Here is a 21,380-nt window from a genome sequence, read left to right as displayed (position 1 = left end):
TATACCAGTGCAACAATAGATCCACTCACAATCTGGTTCCATGGCTGCAGCATTGTACCCAGTTCAAAAGTGAAGCCTGTAACTAGTTATAGCCATAGCAGCATCTCTAGTCAGCCCTCCTCTCCCATCATGGAGCCCTGCAGCCCAGGACACGACCCCTCCCAGTGACCATTAATGCAGGAATTTCACTGACACTGGAATCATCACTGAGGGGCTGTGTCCGGCCATAGCCCAGGGCAGGCAACTTGTGCAGGAGAGGGGCTGACACACAGAGCTCATTGGCTCATAGCCAAGAATGGCAACAGTAGCCAATTGGGTAAAGCAGCTCCCCAGAGTGACTTCAGCCTGCAACTCCCACTGTATCCAGCCCTTTGCCTCCCAGCCCAAAGCTAGAACCCAGATCAAAATAGTACTTCTGTTTATCTGAATGCCTGGTTATCCAAAAGTTTCAGCTTGTTGTTCCAAGCCATTTGGAAAAACAGGAGTATACTCTAATCTATTCTTATCACTAGCCTCTTTAATCAGCAGACGGCAAAGCGCTTTAAAGATAGATAAGTCTGACAAGTCCTTCCCAACAAATTAAATCAAGTATGCATTATTCTTGTTTTATTGATCGGAAACTGAGTCACTGAAAAGGGAGAGAACTACCTAAGATCAGAGTCTGTAGCAGGGCTAAGAATGATTCTTTGGCTCCCTGTTCTGGGTGTTCAGTCTCAAGGGCCTCCCCTTCCTCATCTCAACTCCTAGCAGGATGCACTAAATCAGAATAGATTCTCTACAAGAGAAACTGAAAATTTACTCATTCAGAGCTGAGGATATTTCCCCCTCATACTTTATGCCAGTCTGTAGGGTAAAAACCTGATACAGTAGGCCCCTTCCTAGTGCCAAACATGAACCCTTCCACAGCCTCAAAACATACTCATTGTCTCAATGAAGTAGTTAAGGTTGGACAAGAGATTCCCCAGAGCCCTCATTATCTGGCAGGGGTATGAATGCAATTCCCTAGGTTGGTTCATTGTGCAGTGTGGTGATAAAAACTACACCCAGCACCTGAAGTGTGCTGAGCTAGCAGATTTATCACCTGGGACATTAGTCATGGAGCAGACAAGCCCATTCATTGCAACAGTTTGGAATTTAGGATTTGATGTTTTATTCCAGTATTCAGTATGTGCAGCAATTGCCAGCAGGGCTTTACTTGCCAGGCCAAGTGCCACTGATTAGAGAAATGAGCATCTACTGGAACCAATCTACTTGGCCTTTCTAGCCAGCCTTACTTTGCTTGGTTAACATCCTTCTTTGCAGTGTGAAGTGCAAGGATCAGCTCTTCCTTCTCTTTTTGCAGGCTGCTCACCTCTGACTCCAGGCCCTTGATATTAGTCTAGAAAGGAGACAGGAGCAGAGAGCTTCAGGTTACAAGTCTTGAAATCCCAGCGGCTAGGGACAAGGCTAGATAAGGCCTTGGGGAGCCATGTTTCCTTTCAATAGGTTGGACAACTGCACTGTTGTCAGAGGGATCAGAAGACCTCCCCATGCAGCAGCTGTAGGAGCCAGATCAATATACACCTGCAGTTAGCCTTTTAGTCTGGCAGTCATGTTTTGATCAATAAGTCAGGTGGGTTCAAAAATGGATTCCAGCACTTATAGGAGAGAGGAAGCCAGTTCAATGGCAGCAGTGGCTGAGTTCCATGGAGGCTAAGCAGTGCCACAGCAGAAGTGCAATTCTGAGGAGTGAGTTGGAAGACTGGGATTACATGGAACAGTCAGTGGCCAATGTCCCGATCAGAAGAAGCAAGGACTGTCTGCTTAGTAGAACCACGTGCAGACATTTAGGCACCATAGTTCTGCCACCTGTGGGCACCTACAGCTAGACGACTACCATTCCAGAGATGCCTCTGTCACAGGACTCGGCCCTCTCATACCACACCTCTAGGCAATATGGAGTTCTTACTATGAGAGCCACCAAGGGAATGCTCATGTCCTGATGAATCCCTTCCCCCACTAGCGTTACAAAACCCACACATATGGGGTGAAGAAAGGACAACACTGGACAGATATTTCCATGGGCCTTCCTGGAAAGGAGCGTTTACCTGGTATTGGGACTGAATGGGCTCCAGCTGGCTGTCATTCTGGGTCATTTTCTTGGCCAAGGCCTCTTTTAGAGCCAGGGCTTTATTTAATTCTATCAGTGCTTTGGACATCTCTGCCTGGCGGAGGGCATGCTGAGTGGTGAAAGCATCTGGGGATCTCTTGCTGTCCTGGCTGGTTTCTGCTTGCTGGAATATAGTCACAATTATTAGCCAAAAGAAGCCAATTCCAAGGGGATCTTCAGTGCTTGCACTGGCAGTTTGAACATAGCAGAACAGTTGAATACTACTGAAGTAAGCAGCAGTATTAATATAAAATGTTTCAAAATTTTTTTTACATAACTTCATAATTTTAAGAAGGAGAAAATAAAAAAAATAGGAAAGGGTACAGTAAAGGAGGAAGGATGGATGGTAAGAAGTAACTAAGTGCCAAATACATGGGATTAGGGAACGGGAAAGATACAATTACTGAGTGAATGAGAATATTTACATAGTCAAAATCTGCAGTATATCAGACCCTACCACCACTTACAGCGTCAGATTCTTGCTCAGAGTTTGCCATCTCAGCAACAGCTTCCATGGATGCTGCCACACAGGCAGCACTTTCATCCTGTGTAGGGCAAACAGAGCACTTTAATGTACAGCAGTGAGAAGAAGTGCAGTTAACAAGGGCTCCTTGCTGTCCATTTAGAGCAGCAAAGGCTTCTCTAGACTCTGTCCTCTGATCTGAAAAAACACCCCTCTCTGGGAAGAGGAGGCCACTGGCATCCCATTTTAACAGCAGCAGTGAATGCCTCTTCTGAACTGAGTCTCAACTGACTAGGCAAAGTTACTCCCTATCAGACATTTCCTGAACTACACAGAATTGGCAGCCAGTTCCTTATGGGGTGGTTGGAGCTTTGAGGGACATCTAGGAAGGGGAATATAGAAGAGTCATATATTAGACAAGGACATGGAAATTTTCAAACAATTCCAGCTCCCTCCAATACGACCATTTAATAGAAATATAGACGCTAAAGCCCTGAACTTACAAGAGTTGTTTTTGCGCCCTGCGTTACCCAGTCTTTGGACTGTAAATTTGTGCAATAGTCTCACTTCACAGCATTCTTCTGAAGATACTCATTTAATCTGGAGTGAGCAGCTATCTGAGCATAAAATGGTCATTTTGTGGCTTTGAAGTTTCAACAGTAAGTCTATATTAAAGTAACTTGCCAAAAGCCATTTAACAGCCACACACCTGTGCAGAGGGCTTATTTAGCAGGGCTATAAAGAAACAACTACCTAGCAGACTGGCACCATACCACTGGGTTCCTCTCAGTAGGAAGCTCATTTGGCACAGGGATCTTCCCATTTTCTAGGTCAGTTCTTACCTGCAACTGGACTATCACTTGCTGCAGATTACGAATCACTTCTATGTTCTCTTTGAGCTCCTGATCCTCCAGAGTCTCTACCAGCTTCTGCAGATCAAGTTTGCACCTGAAAAATTCAGACATGCAACTGAGTCCACTGGTTTTGCTTGGCAATTGCATGTCTGACCCTCAGTAGATAGGGTATTGCCAACATACTGTTCACCCTCCCTGCATACAGATGGACTTTGAAATAACAAATGCAGAGCCAATAAATGAAATGAGCAGTGTTGCAGGGCACTTCTGCAGCACATGAAACTGGATGGGACTTACGCAGCATGCTGCCGGAGTTCCTCGAGTTTGGCATTCATCTTATCATTTTCTTGTTCTGTCTAAGAAAAGAAAAGTCAATTAGATACTGAATTATAGAAGGAGAAGCAAGAAACAGCTATCTTCTTTATAGGAATAGCTGCTTCGTCATTCTGCTGTTAAGGTGACTTGCACTGTGATTCGATACGGGTTTATGCACAATCGGGGAAGGTTAGTTCCCTTTAAATGAAAGTAAGTTTGGACTTTTCTCCAAAGCCCACAAAAGAGCAGGTCTTAGAAGGTTTTGGGAGAAGTTGGCATACAAGACACATTTTGACTTATTTAACCCTGGAATCGCAAAGTTTGGCAGTACAACCGCTGCAGGCAAATGGCCTCCAAATGGTCAAGACATACAGAGCCACAGTGACTGATGGGAGAACTTGGGAGATGGAAAAGTTGGTATTCAGTGTTATATTCCTGTGAGTGATGCATTTTCAAAGTAGAGTATTCTAATTCTAGTACATTTGAGTCAAAACCTGCAGGCTTCAGAACCAGATGCATTCTGTAGCCTAACATCATATTGCTACTGTTTTGTTCCCTTCAAATTCAGCTTTAGTCCTCCAGAGTCAGATGCTCCTGAATAGCATTAGAACACGGTTAGTGGTCAGCTTCCAACAGTTAGGAAACAGTAATGTGTAGCTAAAAGCTCTTCACATAGAATTTTAGCCTTACCAGGATGATTCTCTCCAACATCTGGGCTGTCTGACCAGCTGCCTCACTCAGACCTCGGCTCAACTTTTCATTTTCCTCTATCAGGGACTGGTTCTTCTCCATGAGGGACTGCAGATTCTCTGATGGCTTCATACTAATTAAGACAAGTATTTATTATTTTAATGCCAATGAGGTGTTTACTGTCACAGACTAACAATATCCTGAATGAAATTTATTGAATTAAGTTAAACCTTATTGAATTGGGGTTAATACCGGTGGGATACATTGTATAGGAAATGAAAGTGTTTATGTATTATTGTGAGATTTTATGGAACTTCTTTAGCAGGAAGACAAATATTACTGCAATCTTTGGAAGGTATGAGGAAGTTCAAAGGTCTTTTTGGAACAATATGTTTGAAATAGATTTCCTTAGGATGTACCTTGAGGTGGAGGGAATGCAAGTTCTACCCTCTAGAGCCAACCTTTGAAGACACGCTTTGGGGGGAGAGAGAGAGAGACAGACACCCATTGTATTCTAATTACCAGCTTCCGGAAACTCCAGCTCAAAAACTCCTGGATTATAATAAAGGGTGGCCTAAACATGTCATGAGGGTACTTGTTCTCAGTTAAAGCAGTTATGAACTGGCAACTAAAAGGAAGCCCCGGGGGGGGGTGTTGAAAGACTCTTCTTGCCAAAATACACGTTAGGCCTAGTCTACACAACACAGTTAGGCTGACGCAAAGCAGTTTATGTCAACCTAGTTGTGCATGTGCCTACACTTAAAATCGGTCTCCCACCACTGTAAGAAACCCGATAGGCCAACATAGTCACACCAGCTCCCTGACAAGCATAGAGCGACAATCAATGTGCTTAGATCAACACAGTGCAAGTGTAGACACTGCATTATTTATGTCGACACTAAATGTCCTCTAGCAGCTGTCCCACAATGCTCCACGCTGACTTCTTTAGTCACCATTGTGAACTCCATTGCCCAGGAGTCAGAGATCCTGAAGTCCCCAATCCCCTTTAAAGCCCTGCAAATTTTTGAAATTCCTTTTCCTGACTGCCGGGCTTGGCGATCACACCTAGCAGCTCTCCATTGTTGAGAGCAACTCTCCAGCTGACTATGTCGGCTATCTGCTCCAGATGCACTCATGCCTGGAGTAGACAGGAGATAGTGGATATCCTAGGCCTGCGGGAAGAAGAGGCGGTGCAGGCACAGTTATGGACCAGTCGTAAAAATTTTGACATCTATGAGCAGATTACTCAGGGGATGCAGAAGAGGTATGACAGGAACCAGCAGCAGTGATGTGTGAGAAGCCAAGAAGCAGTGGCAGGTATACCAGAAGGCCAGGGAGGCCAATGATCAATCTGGTGCCAAGCCACAGACCTGCTGCTTTTCTGAAAAGCTGCATGCCATATTGATGGAGACACCACCACCAATCCCCACAGCACCGGGGATACCTCTGAGGGGCCCAAGTCACAGGTCCCTGCCATGAACAGTGAGGACGTGATAGATGAAGAGGAGTATGGGGGACAGGCGACCAAGGAACCCAGCTGCGCAGCAAGCCAGGACCTGGGTTTTTTGTTTTGATTCCACCACAGTCCAACATAGGCAAGCCTGATACAGGGGAAGGAACCATTATTTTCAATTACAAGGCTGGCACCCTCAAAGTAGCAGGACACAGTCTTAATTTATTCATAGTAGAATAGGTAGTGGTACAACCAGAAAAAAGAGGTAGAGTTGCTATCTGCTTTTCATTCCCCTCCAGGATTATGTGGGGGCATGCAGAGCAGTTTATGTATGTACATAGGGATGGCCCTTGAATCCTCCTGAGAGCTTATGATGAAACTTTCATGGGAGTACTCTGCCAAAGATTTCTAGGGAGAGCTGCCTTATTTCTTCCTCCGCAATAGGACACTTTCCTATGCCACTCAGCGATAACTTCAGCAGACACTATTGCAGTACACCAGCTAGCAGCATGTGGGTCTGGGCAGCTTCAGGACATGAGCAGCAGCTGTGTTCTCTGCCTTTGTTACCCTCAGCAGTGAGATGCTAGCTAAAGTCACCATCTGTGGAAAATGGTGCCAGTATTCAGTGCCATTGCCCTATTTTAAGTTTTGCTTTCTGTAGCGAACATGCTGATAATGGTACCTCTGTTTGTATCTTCAGCTGCTGCCATTGTGGCCTTCAAAGTCTCCTGCTCCACACCTGAGCCAGATAAGGAGGAAAAAGAACTGGACTCGGGCTGACATGTTCAATGAGATCCTGCAAACTAGTGCTGCATCAGACTGTGAGCACAGAGCCTGGAGGATGAACGTTGTGGACATTCTGGAGAAGGAAAGAGCGGAGAGGAGAAAGGCCCAGGAGTCCCAGCAGGAAAAGGAGAGGGAGATGCATCAGGACATACTAGGGCTTCTCAGGCAGCAGAACACAGGTGCTGCACACTGGTGAACATGCATGTTCAACAATCCTATGCTCGTCTCCCTCTGCAGCCCATTGAGAACTCAATATGCACCCCCTCAACATTCCACCTGGCATCAGGGGTTGCTGCACTACTCCTTCCATTCCACTCCAGGGAACATTAATGACAATCACAGCTTCACATTCACCAACTGTGACTTTCACAGGTTGCTGTACGTATGTAGCCAAAATGGACATGAATGGCCTTTCCCCTTCAGAAGTTCTGTTCTCTTAATTTATTAAGTTTTTAATGTATTTGTTTTTGTTACACAACTCATAGGATCATTCACAAACAAAATTAATAGGTGCATTGACAAGGTTATATTCCTACATGTACAGCAACCACCACATGATTCTTACCAGAGCACAAAAGAACAGGGACAGCCCACACCACCATACCCTACTCTGGCTCTCTGTTAAAAACAGTCTTCAAAACCTCCGAGTCATATAGCGTCGCACTGAGCTCTTCTAATAGCCCATATATCTGGTTGCTCAAATTCAGCAGACAGCTGTTCCACGTCTTCGCTCCACCATAGCAGAAACTTTTCCGACTTTGCTTCACATATTATGCAGGACACAGCAGGCAGCTCTAATTATTGGGATTTTTTCCTCGCTGAGGTCCAATCTTATGAGTAAACAATGCCAATAACCCTTCAAACGACCAAAAGCCCATTCAATTGCTATTCTGCACCTGCTGAGCTGGTAGATTATTCATTCCTTGGTGCTGTCGAGATGGCCGGTGTATGACTTCATGAGCAAGGGGAGAACCTTGAATTGGTTCACTATGTTCCACAGCAATCTGTCCTCCAAGGAAATGTCACGTTCCCTCTCATTCAGTTTTTCTTGTGGCTCTGCAAATACTCCAGGATCACATACCCTGTTCTCGCAACACTCGTGACAATAGTGCTGAGCTGTGCAGGCTCCATGCTTCTGTCAGAGACGGCGGACAGCAAGGAGGGTCACAGGTTTTTGACAAAAGTCACAAAAAGTATGGGATGCAGACAGTTGCAAACTGGTACGTTGACGCCATGCTCCCAGTCACTCCTGTGTGACTTGTTTCGGACCCATCATGCATCTTCCCAAAAGACAGTGCGCTGAACGGTGACAGGTTGTACAACAGGATACCTACCCATGGAGCACTGCACTCTGCATCAGTACACTTACCAGGTGTGCTTATGCACACCATTGACACAAGGAGCCAAGTATGCATGCACACAAGCAATGTAGTAACTGCAGCAGCTGTGTGCCAACATGACTTGAATCAACGTAAGTTTGTAATGTAGGCATGACCTTAAGCTTACCAAACCCCCTATTAGCATATGTTGTAGGTTCTCTCCCTAATGCTTTTTAATCTTAAGAATAAAGTAGGCTTGCTTAAAAAGAATCATGTAGTCACATATCTGTGGCAATCATTCTGGTATCAGACTCTCAAGAGAAAGCAAGTAGGTCTGTTTAAGCAGACTGTCTTTGCTGGGAAATACACAATGAAGGCAGGAAACTGTACAACCTGGAAATACCCTGGTCAGAAGGGTGAGACACACATCTCCGCCTGAGAGAGGCAACAGCTGGGGAGCTGGAAGCCTGAGGGTAGGCATCCTTGCTGAGATGCAGGTGGAGTCACCCTTAACTGTGACAGAAAATTGAAGAGAGATAAAACTCCTGTACTGAGAAGCTTACAGTCTAGGAAGATGGAAAAGTAATCTTTGCTTACTTTTAATTTACAGTTTGGGTGATGGATTGAGAAACTATATGGCAGAAGTGTCCTGTAGGAAGGAGGAAGTACAAGGGATTTTATCCAATACGTCTGAGAAATACAAGGTCAGTAAAATGCTACCCTTCAACTTAAAAAGCAGGGTCAGATGCCTGCTCAGGGAAGTTTTATGGGTAACCCCAGCAGCTGCCAGTCAAACAAGGCCAACTACAGCTCAACTGCAACTTTAGTAAAGTTTTGGAGTGAGATTTAAGTTCTCTGCACATTTCCCAACAGAACTCTGACAAACAGGGGCTGGATCAGTTTAAGAGAAGGAAATAACTGGAAAAACCCAAATCCTGAATTTAAGACCTTCAAGCACTATAAAAGTTAAATAGTTACTGTATCACATAGACAAGTGGATACTATTTAGGTAGCATCACTGTGGCTGGTGTTAAATCGAGAAATGGCATTCACTTAGGAGTCGATGCACTCTCTAAAACAGACCCATACACGCATCATTTCCTCCCTGGATTTGCTAGTGTTTGCTTTTTAAGCTAGAGGGGAAATAAAGTCAGTTGCTCATAGTGTTTGTTAGCAGCCTCTTGAAAGGCAGATATTTACACTACTAAAATGTTACCATTATCGATCAAGTTCCTCCCCCTGCCTCCTCTACTACAGCTAGACTGTTGCGTTCTTACAGAGGGTATTGCTGCACGTGGAAGTGAAACATTGGTGCAATGAGATTTAGTGAGCGTAACAAAGGAGTGAGAAAGAGGCCTTGACGGATACTTGAGTGGCAAATTAGTTCCTATCTTAGCACCAAGTGCAGTCTAGAGCCTCAGTGCAAGAGATCTAGTCTCAGTCAGGGAGGTGGAGATGTGGGGAATCAAGGCCTCTAGTTACATTAAGCATTAGTCTATAGTTCTTACTTGATAGACACCGGGAGTGTCCCTCCATGGGCCTGCAACAACAAGACCTGCAGCTGTTGTACCTAGAGGGAAACAGAAAAAGTTACCCAACTTTGAATCAGCCCAGAGCACGCTGATCTCTAAGAAAGAGCTGGAGCTACAGGAATTAACATTAATGACGAAGAGGGAGCTTTTCCCTCTTCATCAGTGCTGAACCAATGCTCCAATGTTATTTGATGGCACAATGTTGCCTTTCACATAAACTCTATCTTGTGTATCATGAGCACATCTTCATTGAGGAGCTCCTGGTACTCTTGTAGGGACAATAGGGGGAAGCACTATCCTTATGTTTTAGGCAAACTAGAATTTGATTAACTAGATTTGCATACAACTGATTGCATATGAACCCTTCTACGTTTCCTATCCTAAACTTGGGCAGTATAGCTGTGTAGTGTTGGCTAGATGCCATACTTCACTCCAGAGATGGCTGCACTTTGGTGGGAGTGACATTTCTTATGGTGTGTCCAGTGCACAATTCATGTGAAATGTAAATTGTAGTTGACACCAACACTTGGCCATGACCGAAGCGTGACCTTGAAGGCCCAACCTAACAGTGGAGAAAAGAAATGTTCCAATTGCAGCACACTTATAGTGGAGAATCTCAAGCAGCATGTGGCATTAGAGAAGAGGCCACTCCATACAGACAAAGAAACATTTAAGGATTTTCTTTAAGGTGACCCATAGCTAAGTGAGTTCAGTGTATTTCTCTTTCGTGAATTTGGTGCAATGAGGATTTTCTCACTTTTGCTATGCACAACACATGTTTTCCAGCCTCCAGCTGAAGGAGGGAAGTGTCCAGTACCTGCTGCTTTAGATGATTTAGCTCAGCTGCCTGAGGATCAATGTTGACTATTGGTTTGTTTTTTATTTTTCTCGCCCTGTCAGCATAGCGCAAAGTGTTTAAGGTTTCTTCTAGGTTGGAATCTGCTGGGCTCACACACGCAATCATGAGAGTGTGGCTGTTACCACCCAAGGAATCTGAATAGAAACAGAATGGGACAGAGCATTATTGAGACAGTGAAAATGGCAAAGCGGGTTAGTGATGGAAAACCCAGAGCTGTAAGAGTGCACCATGCCCATAAAACACAACAGCCAACACAGACAAGAGGTTTTGACCAACGTGCTATTCATGTAATACCCAATAGGTGATTTCTCCCATTACAAGAAACACTGGTAAGAAAAGCAACTTTCCAGGTTACAACTAGTAAGAGCCCCACAGAAATATGTCACCTCCACCTCCTTCTTCCTCCCCCGCCCCCCAAGAAGTTAAAGAACATTTTCCACATATGCTATTTTGCCTCCTGTTTCTATTCCAAATGCCGGTGTTTGACATCACACGTCCCTGACGGGATTCTCATGTGAAGCAGCTACACAGTTCCCAATATCAATGTTTCAAGTACTCTTACTTCTGCTGGCATCAGCTCCCCTGAAAGATGAAATTTCATGGATACTCTGGACAGCCAAAACATCAGATCAGACTTCATTCTTCTTCACTTTAAGGAAACATTTGATGATCTGAACAAATATACTCCCCCTGGCAATGAGCTGCCCAGCATGGCTTATTACTTTTGCACTCAGAATATGTATTATCCAGCTTTGTGCCATAAGTCTCCTGAGAAGGGCACAAGTGGCCCTGCTCAAGTTCAGCTCACTCAACTGGGTTTCTTACTAAGAAGATTATGGCACCTTACAGTCCATGTTTTGAAAGATATAAAATACCATGAAAAATGGTTTTATGTAGCAAGTTACTGTACTGTGAAAAGGAAGACTGAAAAACTAATTTAGTAAATTAAGCTATTTCCTTTTTATTCCCAGACTAAAGTGTCATTAAGATGAAGACAAGACTAAAGATTCCAGATCAGGAATTTAGGGTAAATGACAACATTCTTGTAATGTGTATCACAAAAACAAGTATTATAAACTCAGAAAATTCAGAGTTAAGGTTAAACTTAAGAAATAAAAAAAAAAAAAAAAAAAAAACACACCACATTAAGGTGTAAATGTACTGTTAAGGGACACAGCATCTTAGCTCTGCCCTGTAGTGACATGGCGCAGTAACCATTCACTTATGATTTGTTGATACTAGTGATTGTGCCTCCAGATTAATGCATTTTAAAAAGGCAGTTTAGAGTTTCTCATGGTTTTTTCCTTATGGTGTCACTGCAGGATAGAGTTAGAGTTGTTTGTGCCCCTACCCCAAAGCAATTGCAGTCGAAGATAATCCCTCTGTGTTTTTGTTGTCTTAAGGATCATAGGTTTGTGGAATAAAGCACAAATAATACGTTCCTACTGACCAGATATGAATGTAACACTTGGCCTGAGGGTTACACAGCCCTTGTTACATATTTATTTTTAACTATAGAACAGAACTATACTCTTACCTTGCAGCAGCCGTGTTAACTTGGAGTCTCTGTAAGGGACAAAACCACCCTTCTTATTTTCATCGCCAAGAGCACTGATTACATTCCCCAGGCATAGGAGGCCTCTGTTAATGTTGATTCCTGCACACAAACAAACAATATCCAAAGTGAGTAGGAGCTAAACCAAATAGAGAGGTTTGCTTTATTACTGTTTATGTCCTATACTTGCCAACAAAGGCCACAAAATGTAGAAAATGGAGAGGTTTAGTCCTCATAGAAAAGCTCCAGTTCCCAGAAGGAAATCCCACCCTATGCCTTCTTCCCACGGGTTTGCATAAGAGGTTTAATGAAGAAGGATATGATCATGGCTACAGAACAGATGTGCTATGTGGAATCATATGAAGCACAGCAGGTTAATAACCTTCGATGTTGTCCTAGTCAGAATGGCTGGGGAACTCTTCTTTAAAGACCTGCTCTTTGCTCCAACTGAATATGCCCAAATAGGGAAAGAACGGGGTTAACGAACATTAAGATAAGTTAAATGTATTCAAGTCAGCAAGGCCTAATGAAATTCATCCTAGGGTACTTAAGGAACTAGCTGACAATCTCTAAACCATTAGCAATTCTCTTTGGGAATTCTTGGAGGATGGGTGAGGTCCCAGAGGACTGAAGAAGGGCAAACACAGTACGTATCTTTAAAGTGGGGAACAAAGATGACCTAGGGAATTATAGACCAGTCAGCCTAAATTGGATACCTGGGAAGATACTGGAACATATTATTAAACAATAAATTTGGAAGTATCTACATGGTAACAGGGTTACAAGGAATAGCCAGCATGGATTTATCAAGAACAAATCAGGCCAAATCAACCTAATTTCCTTCTTTGACAGAGTAAATGGCCTAGGGGATTGTGGGGAATGGAAGCAGTAGATGTTATGTTTATTTTAATAAGGCTTTTTGACAGTCCCACAAGACACTCATAAGCAAACTGCGGAAATGTGGTCTCGATTAAATTACTATAAGATGGGTGCACAGCTGGTTGGAAGACCATACTCAAAGAGTAGTTATCAATGATTTGCTATCACAGTGGGAGGGTATATCTAGTGAGGTCCTGCAGGGGTCAGTCCTGGATCTGGTACTGTTCAGTATTCTCATTAACGACTTGGGTACTAGAGGGGAGATCATGCTTATTAAATTCGCAGATGACAGGTTGGTAGGGATGCAAGCACTTTGGAAGACAGGATTAAAATTTGAAATGGCCATGACAAATTAGAGAATTGGTCTGAAATCAACAAGATGAAATTCAATAAAGACAAGTGCAAAGTACTGCACTTAGGAAGGGGGGAAAAAATCCACAGCTACAAAAGGGGGAAATAACTGGCTAGGCAGTAGCACTGCAGAAGCATCTTAAGGTTTTAGGGGATCACAAATTGAATATGAACTAGCAACGTGATGCAGTTGCAAAAAAGATCAATATAATTCTGAAGTGTATTAATAGGTGTGTCATATTAAGACATGGGCAGTTGTTGTCCTGCTCTCCTTGGCACTGGTGAGGCTTCAGCTGGAGTACTGTGTTCAATTCTGGGTGCAAAACTTTATTAAAGATGTGGACAAACTGGAAAGAGTCCCCTGGAGGGGGGGGGGGGGGGAAAGAAGAATGATATAAGGTTTAGGAAATCTGACTGTGAGAAAGGTTAAACTGGTTACATTTAGTCTTGAAAAAGAAAAAACTTAAGAGGGACCTGATGGTAGTCTTCAGATACATTAAAGACAGTTATAAAGTGGATGGTGATCAATTGTTCTCCATGTCCACTAAGGTAGGATAAAAAATAATGGGCTTAAACTGCAGCAAGAGAGATTTAGGTCAGATGTTAGGAAACTAACTATAAGGCTAATTAAATTCCAGAATAGGCTTCCAAAGCAAGTTGTGGAATCCCCCTCACTGAAGGTTAAGAACAGTTTGGACAAATACCTGTCTCAGTTTAGTTGGTCCTGCCTCAGTACAGGGGGCTGGACTAGACTCACTGAAGTCTCTTCCAGCCCTATATTTCTGACTCAATGAATATCAGTCTCATCCTACTAGATTTAGATTTTTTTTGAAAAACCAGAGCCAAGGATGAACAGTATCTGCCCTTCTCACCTCCTACTCCATTATCAGAGTGCAGCAGATGGCTTATTTTGGTACAGTCAAAGGTTCATAAAGAGCGTAGCAGGCAGTGATGTTTTAGCATGTTGGACCTCTACCCTTATATCTTAGATCCATTCCACCCAGAAACAGAAACGTCAGTGCTGACATCAGCTACAGTGTGATGGCGAGAGTGGAAGACAAGGCACATTTTCCTTCCCTGTACTTTGCTAGTTGAACACAGGAATGTAGTAACTGACAACACGCCTCATCTAGTCCAGTACCCATCTCTGACTGTGAACACCACCAGCAGCCTCAGAAGAAGAAACCCTACAGTGGGTAGTTATGGAATAACTTGCTCCAGAAAAAGTTCTCACTAGAGGTTGTCTTATGCCCCAAAGTTGAGGATTTATATTTCTTCCATAGATCTTGTTTATTTTTAGCTTTTACTATGCATCTGACGAAGTGGGTATTCACCCACGAAAGCTTATGCTCCAATACGTGTTAGTCTATAAGGTGCCACAGGACTCTGTCGCTTTTTACAGATCCAGACTAACACGGCTACCCCTCTGATGAGTTATAATAGTAAAAGCCAAGATATTCTTGTGGCACCTTAGAGACTAACAAATGTATTTGGGCATATGCTTTATGCCCAAATACATTTGTTAGTCTCTAAGGTGCCACCAGGACTCCTCATTGTTTTTGCTGATACAGACTAACATGGCTACCCCTCTGAAACCTGACAAGATATTCTGTTATCCAAGTAAAATGTCTAACGCTTTTTGGAATCCTGCTAAGCTAATGGCCTCAGCAATATCTTATAGCAGTAATATCTTCTGCCTTGTGTGAAAAGCTATGTATCAGTTTTGAATTGGCTGCCTTTGGATCTCATTGAACGTCCTTATGATCAAAGGCGAATAGAAGTTTCAAATCTACTTAGAGCCCTACTCCTCTTCAGTGGCTAGCATGAGTTCCTCCAAGTTTCCCCTTCTTCTGCACCAACCCTAGGAATCTTGTTCTGATTTTAAAAGGTGACTACAGAGGAAGAACTGGATGAGTCCTCTAATGCAGCAGCTCTCAAACTATGGGGCAGGCCTCCCAAGGGAGACTCAGGAATGTGTGGATTTTTTTTTTTTTTTTAAAGAGCTCTGGCTGTCAGCCCCAGGTGACCGGGACTCAGGCAGAAGGGCCTGCACGCCTGGTAGGCGGGGATAAAGAGGACAGCCGGAGCCTTGGCACTTGTGCTCTCCTTCCCCCCACCACACCCAGTCAGTCACTGGGAGGCAGCAGGGCTCTGGCTATCAGCCGTCAGGTGTCAGAAGCAAGGGTGGCCACGGGGTGCTATGTCTGCTGTGAAAAGTTATATTGACAAATATCACTTTTTACATTGCCACCCTTATTTCTGTGCTGCTGCATGCTCTCCACTCTGCCTTCAGAGCTCAGTGGTAGTACATGTAGCTGAAAGGGAGGGAGCAGGTGCACAAAGAACTACAGACACAAATAAGTTTGAGAACCACTGCTCTAGTGGATAAAAAGATTTTTTTTTATTTTTTTTTTGGTCTTTGTTTTTGCTGGATTCCTTGGAGATTTGCAATGGAAGATCAGCCCTAAACTGAAGGTATATGAATCTTTCAGAGAGCTTTTCTTCAAAAGCATTTCATGCACTTGAGCTAAAAACCGAATAACACGGTGTTTGATAATCAGACCAAAAAGCTTCGCCCTCAATGGCATATGTTTTAGTCACTTAGGAAGCCATGATCCAGCTAGTCCATCAGCCCTCAAAGTCCAGAAGACAAAGCCGGATATATTCCTGACATAAAAGCCAAACAGAACGTTTTACTAGAGACCTTTCAAGCTCTCCTTATACCTCAAAACCCAGCAAAAACAAGTATTTTTCCCCTTTGTGTGTCACCTTTAAGGTCAAGATTTCAGAGTGGTGTGCTATATTTTGTCCTTTCCAGGAATGTCAGATGTGAAGAGCACAAGCTTGCATTACTGAAGCTGTCTGAAGTTACTGTGCTTCCTTACCTTCCTTTAGTCGGTCTCCCTCAGCCTTGGTTTTCTTTTGCCTTTCGGAGCCAGCAAGATCTACAAGGTGTAGCTTGCAGCGAAAGCTGCTGTTCCTACAGAAGACAGAAAAGTTACCTTCCTGAGCCAACGTGTAGTTAGAATGCGAGCAACAAGCAGGATGGAGGGGATTTCACATCAGAGCTGATCGAATGGGTTTAAGAGTGCATTTCACATCAAAGTATTGCCACTAGCTTTTGAAATTAGGAGAGTCCAGTGACTGTATATCGTCGATGCAGCTTATTCTAGAGCGAGTCAACCAGTAATGGTTAAAAAGATTACCTTTTGATAGGCAAGTATGAAATCTCAGATTGACAAGAGACAGGGTTGAATCAGAACTGTTACCTAAGGAGTTATCGCTTTCTTACTTGTCACTTTTCTTTCTCTGTTCGATTGAAATGGTGAAGATTGCATGGGACCGCGAGGACTGAGAGTTCATAGCTGTAGAGGCCACGGTTCTGGAATTGTTTCCCTGCTCCAGACAAAGGATGGTATCTTGGGCACATGCCACATCCCGTTCCGTTAATCCTACAATCTGTGCCAAGAATAAAGAATTGGATTTCATTTTCTTCCCCTGCCTCCCAATATTCAGCCTTTATTTACTACATCACAGATGTGTACTTTAGGTCTCCGACCAAGTCCCTGCTTCTATGCCACTGTGACCATAACTAGCAAACCAAAAGAGTAAGGAGAAAAACACACTTGCACTCTGCTGTAGTCTAACAGACTTTACCAGAAAGATTAATGCTCACCAAGAGGTCCAAACTTGTGCCAAGAGCTGCATTAACAGCTTATAAGTAAGCACATCTAATTTCCACCTATGAGTCCAGTATGCTGCCACTAACGTGAGTCATGCCTCATCTAAAATACAGAAGCAAATCCTCTGAGGGTGCCAGCATGCAAAGCTGCATATGACAACCATTGTTCCATTCCAGGCATCCATCTAGAACACATACTACATATGGCCAAGGTTTTTGGATGCGTGGAACTCAGCAACCCACCCACCATCTGGAAATGGAGTTTCATATTAATGAAGTATGACTGACAAGCCCTGGAGACAAAAGCTAAATTTATCCATAGACCAGATGCAGAATGACACAGCAGCACAAGCTTTCCCTACACCGTACCCCAAACCCATCTATGGACTTCAGGCCTACTCTGGGGGACTTCGAGACAGAGGTTAGTTTCATATCTACGGCCAGTGCCTGCCATGGCCATTTTGCTGTAGCTTTCCTCTTTTTAAGTTTGGGAGAAGGCATGCAGCAAGGAAGTTTGGCTACAGGAACTGCAGTAATGTGTTAGTTACTTTAAATAAAATCAGGGTTTGAGTTAATGTTATCAGTTCACTGAGAGCTTTAATTAGCTGTGGTCTGAAATCTAGATCCTAATGAAGTTACCACAGAGTAGGTTTGAGAATCACCAGACATTTAATTTAGAAAAGAGCTGGAAGTCAGCATGCTTTTGTATCAGCGACTAGAGTGAAGCACAAGAGAGAGTCCGAGACAGCAAGATTATGAACTGTAAAAGCGTGTCTGAGTTTGATTGAAACACTGGACTCTGACCTCTTCCCCCGCCCCCAACATGCCCACCTCTGTGGGAACAACGCACCTTTATGCCTTCTTTGGGGTCCTCCCGTATGCTGATTTGAGATCGTTCTCTAGATGGGGACAGCAGGTCTAGAATATCCTCATTGTAGATCTGAAGGTATTTGAACAGAAACTCAGAATAAGTGGTCCAGGCAGAAGTGGGCATGGAGCATGAGAGACAATACAGGGTTAGGCTGAACCAGGCTAACTTTGCAAGACATTGCACACCTCTTACTCACTAAGACGTGCAGACTTAACTTGACCCCAGTCCTGTGAGTTGGAGTTGTGTTATCATTAAATTCTATTTCTACATATGTGCCCCTCTCTCCATCCCCATGGTCTCCTCAATGACAAAAGTTCCACAAGCCTGAGCACCCCAATTCCCAAAAGAGAAGAGTGTGATGCTGGAGATGCTCCTTGCTCATCTGAGGCAAATCTCTCTAGGACAGCGGTTCTCAAACCATGAGGTGGGACTCCCAAGGGAGGCGTGGGAATGTGTCAAGGGAGGAGAGAGCTGTGTGCTTTTTTGGGGGTGGGGAAGAGCTCTGGCTGTCAGCCCTGGGTGGCTGGGGCTCATGCCAAAGGGCTGTGCACACCTGGGAGGCAGGGATAAAGGGGACAGCCAGAGCTGCGCCACCCAGGCTCAGGCTCTCCTTCCCTAGTCTCCTCCTCAATCCCTCACCAAGAGGTGGCGGGCTCTGGCTGTCAGCCCTGCAGTGGCACAAGCAAGGGTGGCAATGGGGCGCTAAATCTACTGTGAAAAGTGATATTGACAAATCTCACTTTTCACATTGCCACCCTTATTTCTGTGGTGCTGCTGGCATGCACTACCTTCAGAGCTGGGTGCCCAGCCAGCAGCCGCTGCTGCTGCTCTCCACTCCGCCTTCAGAGCTGTGTGATGGTAGATGTACTCGTTGCGTAAACGACTACAGACACAAAGAAGGGGGCGGGGGGGGGGGGGCGCTCAATTGATCAAATAAGTTTGAGAACCACTGCTCTAGGAAGAAGTGCAGCAGTCCTATCCCCATTATAGATTGCAACAGAACATTCTAGGAGCTTCTCCCAGGTAGCACGCATAAGGTTAGACTTAGCAGCCAGATATGCACACTGAGGACAAAAGGATGCAGTCCCATCTGCTACATAGGCTTTCATTCATGGAAAGTTATAGGTCCCTTTCTAAAGTCCTTTAGATTCCCCTTTATACCAGCTCTCCTGGTTCAGCTGCCACAACCCTACTCACTGGAGTGTTACAAAAGAAAAAAAACCACCAGACTATTTAAACAACCACAAGAAGGAGGCTTTATGATTAGAAAAAAAAGACTAGGAGCCTACTGGAATCTGGTTCCAGTCCCAGCCAAGCCTCCAACATAATGTGTGACCCAAGGCTTGGATTTTAATAAGCCTGGTTGCCTGAAGAATTTGACCTATTTAAGCCTCACTTTATTACAAAGTTTGCTTTTAATTCCAGGTATTTTGAAACTGTAAATAGCTTTTACCTCCAAATAAGAGACTTTCAGGGTGAATTCCCATTCCAGCCTCCGTTCTTTTTCCTGAAAGAGCAGTTTGATAACACGAGGAATGACCCCAACAGTAGGTTCATGCTCTTGATCAGCAGTGTAAGTCCCTCCCATAGAATATGTTTTTCCAGAGCCTGTCTGTCCATACGCCAAGACAGTAGCATTATACCCTGAAGAAGTAGAGAATGCCTGGAATCAGGAGGAGGATGGGATCATCTAAGAAGAGACCTTATCAGATTGGAGTATCCTAGTATGCTTCCGTGTGAAGTGTCCTCAGAAGCTAGAATCTCCAATTCAGAGAAGCATTGCCACTCACCCTCTCAGTTTACACAGCATAAATGCACAATTCATAGTCTGCTAAATCAAGAACAAAAAGCTGAAAAGAACCAGATGCCTTATCTGGACTATGAAATATGAGGTGAGATTTATTAATTAAACCTAATTTTATGGCTGACTAAATATGCCAGAAACAATTTTTAATTGCTCTGTCAACCTTCCCCTCCCCACCAACATCTTAGGTAACCAATCTCAAAGTTGAAGTATATAACATTCAAGTGTCAGACTGCAGATCAAGCAGTCAAATGGATCTTAACATAGAACATTATGTTCTATGGTGTTTTAAGTCAATCAGTCCATTTTTGCTTTCCTTGAAGCTCAGCGAGACTGCACAAGTCATCTTGGTGACCAAGTGGAATATCACGCTAGCAGTAAATAGGCAGGATTTAGCACTCACCATTGCAGCCTGGGATTGATTCCTAATCAGAGAAGCATTTTGTTTACTTGGAAAGGTATGGTGGGCGGGGGGAATCAAAGTAGATAACCAAGTGATCTTTCCTGGCTGCTTTTGCTGTTTTACTTGACTTTGTGATGCCACCCTGAACCCAACTGATAGAGTTGACAGCATCTTTAAAAAGAGATTTCACTTAGTTACTATGAACAACCCAACAGGCTCTCACCTTTGAAGATGCCCCGTATCAGAGGGGCAACAGATGTATTGAAGACTTCCTCCTGCTCAGCAGATGGGTCAAACACAAAATCATATGTGAAGGATTTGTCATTGCCTACAATCACCTGTGGGAAAGATGAGAAAGCAAGTAGTGACACATACATTGCAGTTTATGGGTTCATTTACTTGATATTAAATTCAGCTAATTTACAATGGTGCAAGTCTACAGAAACACCACTGACTCAATGGAGTGATTCTAGTGTAAGTGAAAGATTTTGATCCTTCATAGTCAAGACATCATTTACTTACCTGTTGCTCTTCAGGCACGAAGGATAGACACATCTGGCATCCCTCACTGATCTCTTTGGGGACCAAGGGGCGGCAGCGGAGTACCACACGCACAGGAATGACTTTCTCATCCTCTTTCACCATTTCAGATTACAATAGCTTCCCTAAAAAAACCAAAGACATAAAATTAAGTGTGTCTCACTGTAAGTATCATCAGCTGGATTTCCTTTATCAGGCTTGACAGCCGCTCTGGGCATTAAGACACATTCAGCTTCCACACAGTCTGCACTGGCAAGTTGGAAAGAGTCTATGATTCCATTATATCACATTCACTGCACAAAGAAAATTTACCCATGTAAGTGAGAAACCCTAAGCTAGCAGTTTCTGCATAATTTAACATTTAGCTTCACTTAGGGCTCATTTACACTAGAAGCACTACAGTGGCGTAGTACATCGGTGAAGACACTCTATGCTGACAGGAGGGAGTTCTCCCATCAGCATAATAAAACCACCTCCATGAAAGGTAGTAGCTATGTTGGCGTGAGAAGCTCTCCCACCGACATTGTGCTGTCCACACCGGTGCTGAGGTCAGCATAATGCTGATATAACCTGTAGTAGGCAAGCCCTCAGAATTGTAAAGAAAACCTGCTGTAGGTGACCTGAAGCAGCATCACCTACCCAAGCACATAAACATACTTCCAAGGCCTCTGCTGCTCAAAGCGTTTCCAAGGACCAGAGTAACTAATGACAACCTGACTGGTTTTATGACTGCTTAGAGTTTCAGGGCTAGCCTTGAAACTAATCAGAATCAGATCATTTCACTCTGACAATGCATGAGAAAAGGATGAACAACAACAGAAAGCTATACATTAGCAAGGAAGACCAAAAACACTAAGGCTAGGGAACATGTGGAG

At 43.8% G+C, this 21,380-nt stretch overlaps 1 protein-coding gene across 2 annotated transcripts in view; it reads right to left on the bottom strand.

The window, feature by feature from the left end:
* Positions 1–20,610, bottom strand: part of KIF4A (kinesin family member 4A) — a 35,167-nt gene extending 14,557 nt beyond the window's left edge. Inside the window, exons 1-15 of one of the 2 annotated variants that reach the window (XM_065410749.1) lie at positions 20,488–20,610; positions 20,189–20,303; positions 19,212–19,402; positions 17,738–17,827; positions 16,498–16,664; positions 16,091–16,185; positions 11,958–12,077; positions 10,379–10,554; positions 9,538–9,599; positions 4,472–4,604; positions 3,764–3,822; positions 3,455–3,560; positions 2,613–2,694; positions 2,088–2,266; positions 1,275–1,378 (exon numbers count right to left, since the gene is read on the bottom strand). In XM_065410749.1, the coding sequence (XP_065266821.1) occupies positions 1,275–1,378; positions 2,088–2,266; positions 2,613–2,694; positions 3,455–3,560; positions 3,764–3,822; positions 4,472–4,604; positions 9,538–9,599; positions 10,379–10,554; positions 11,958–12,077; positions 16,091–16,185; positions 16,498–16,664; positions 17,738–17,827; positions 19,212–19,402; positions 20,189–20,303; positions 20,488–20,610 (1,802 nt within the window). Of the gene's footprint in view, positions 1–1,274; positions 1,379–2,087; positions 2,274–2,612; positions 2,695–3,454; positions 3,561–3,763; positions 3,823–4,471; positions 4,605–9,537; positions 9,600–10,378; positions 10,555–11,957; positions 12,078–16,090; positions 16,186–16,497; positions 16,665–17,737; positions 17,828–19,211; positions 19,403–20,188; positions 20,304–20,487 lie in introns of both variants that reach the window. The other variant, XM_065410748.1, reaches the window with a different exon arrangement.
* Between the last annotated feature and the right edge of the window lie 770 nt (positions 20,611–21,380).

Source organism: Emys orbicularis, chromosome 9, assembly GCF_028017835.1.
Source record: "Emys orbicularis isolate rEmyOrb1 chromosome 9, rEmyOrb1.hap1, whole genome shotgun sequence".
NCBI classification, from domain to species: Eukaryota; Metazoa; Chordata; order Testudines; family Emydidae; genus Emys; species Emys orbicularis.
This window is presented reverse-complemented; position numbering and strand designations above follow the sequence as displayed.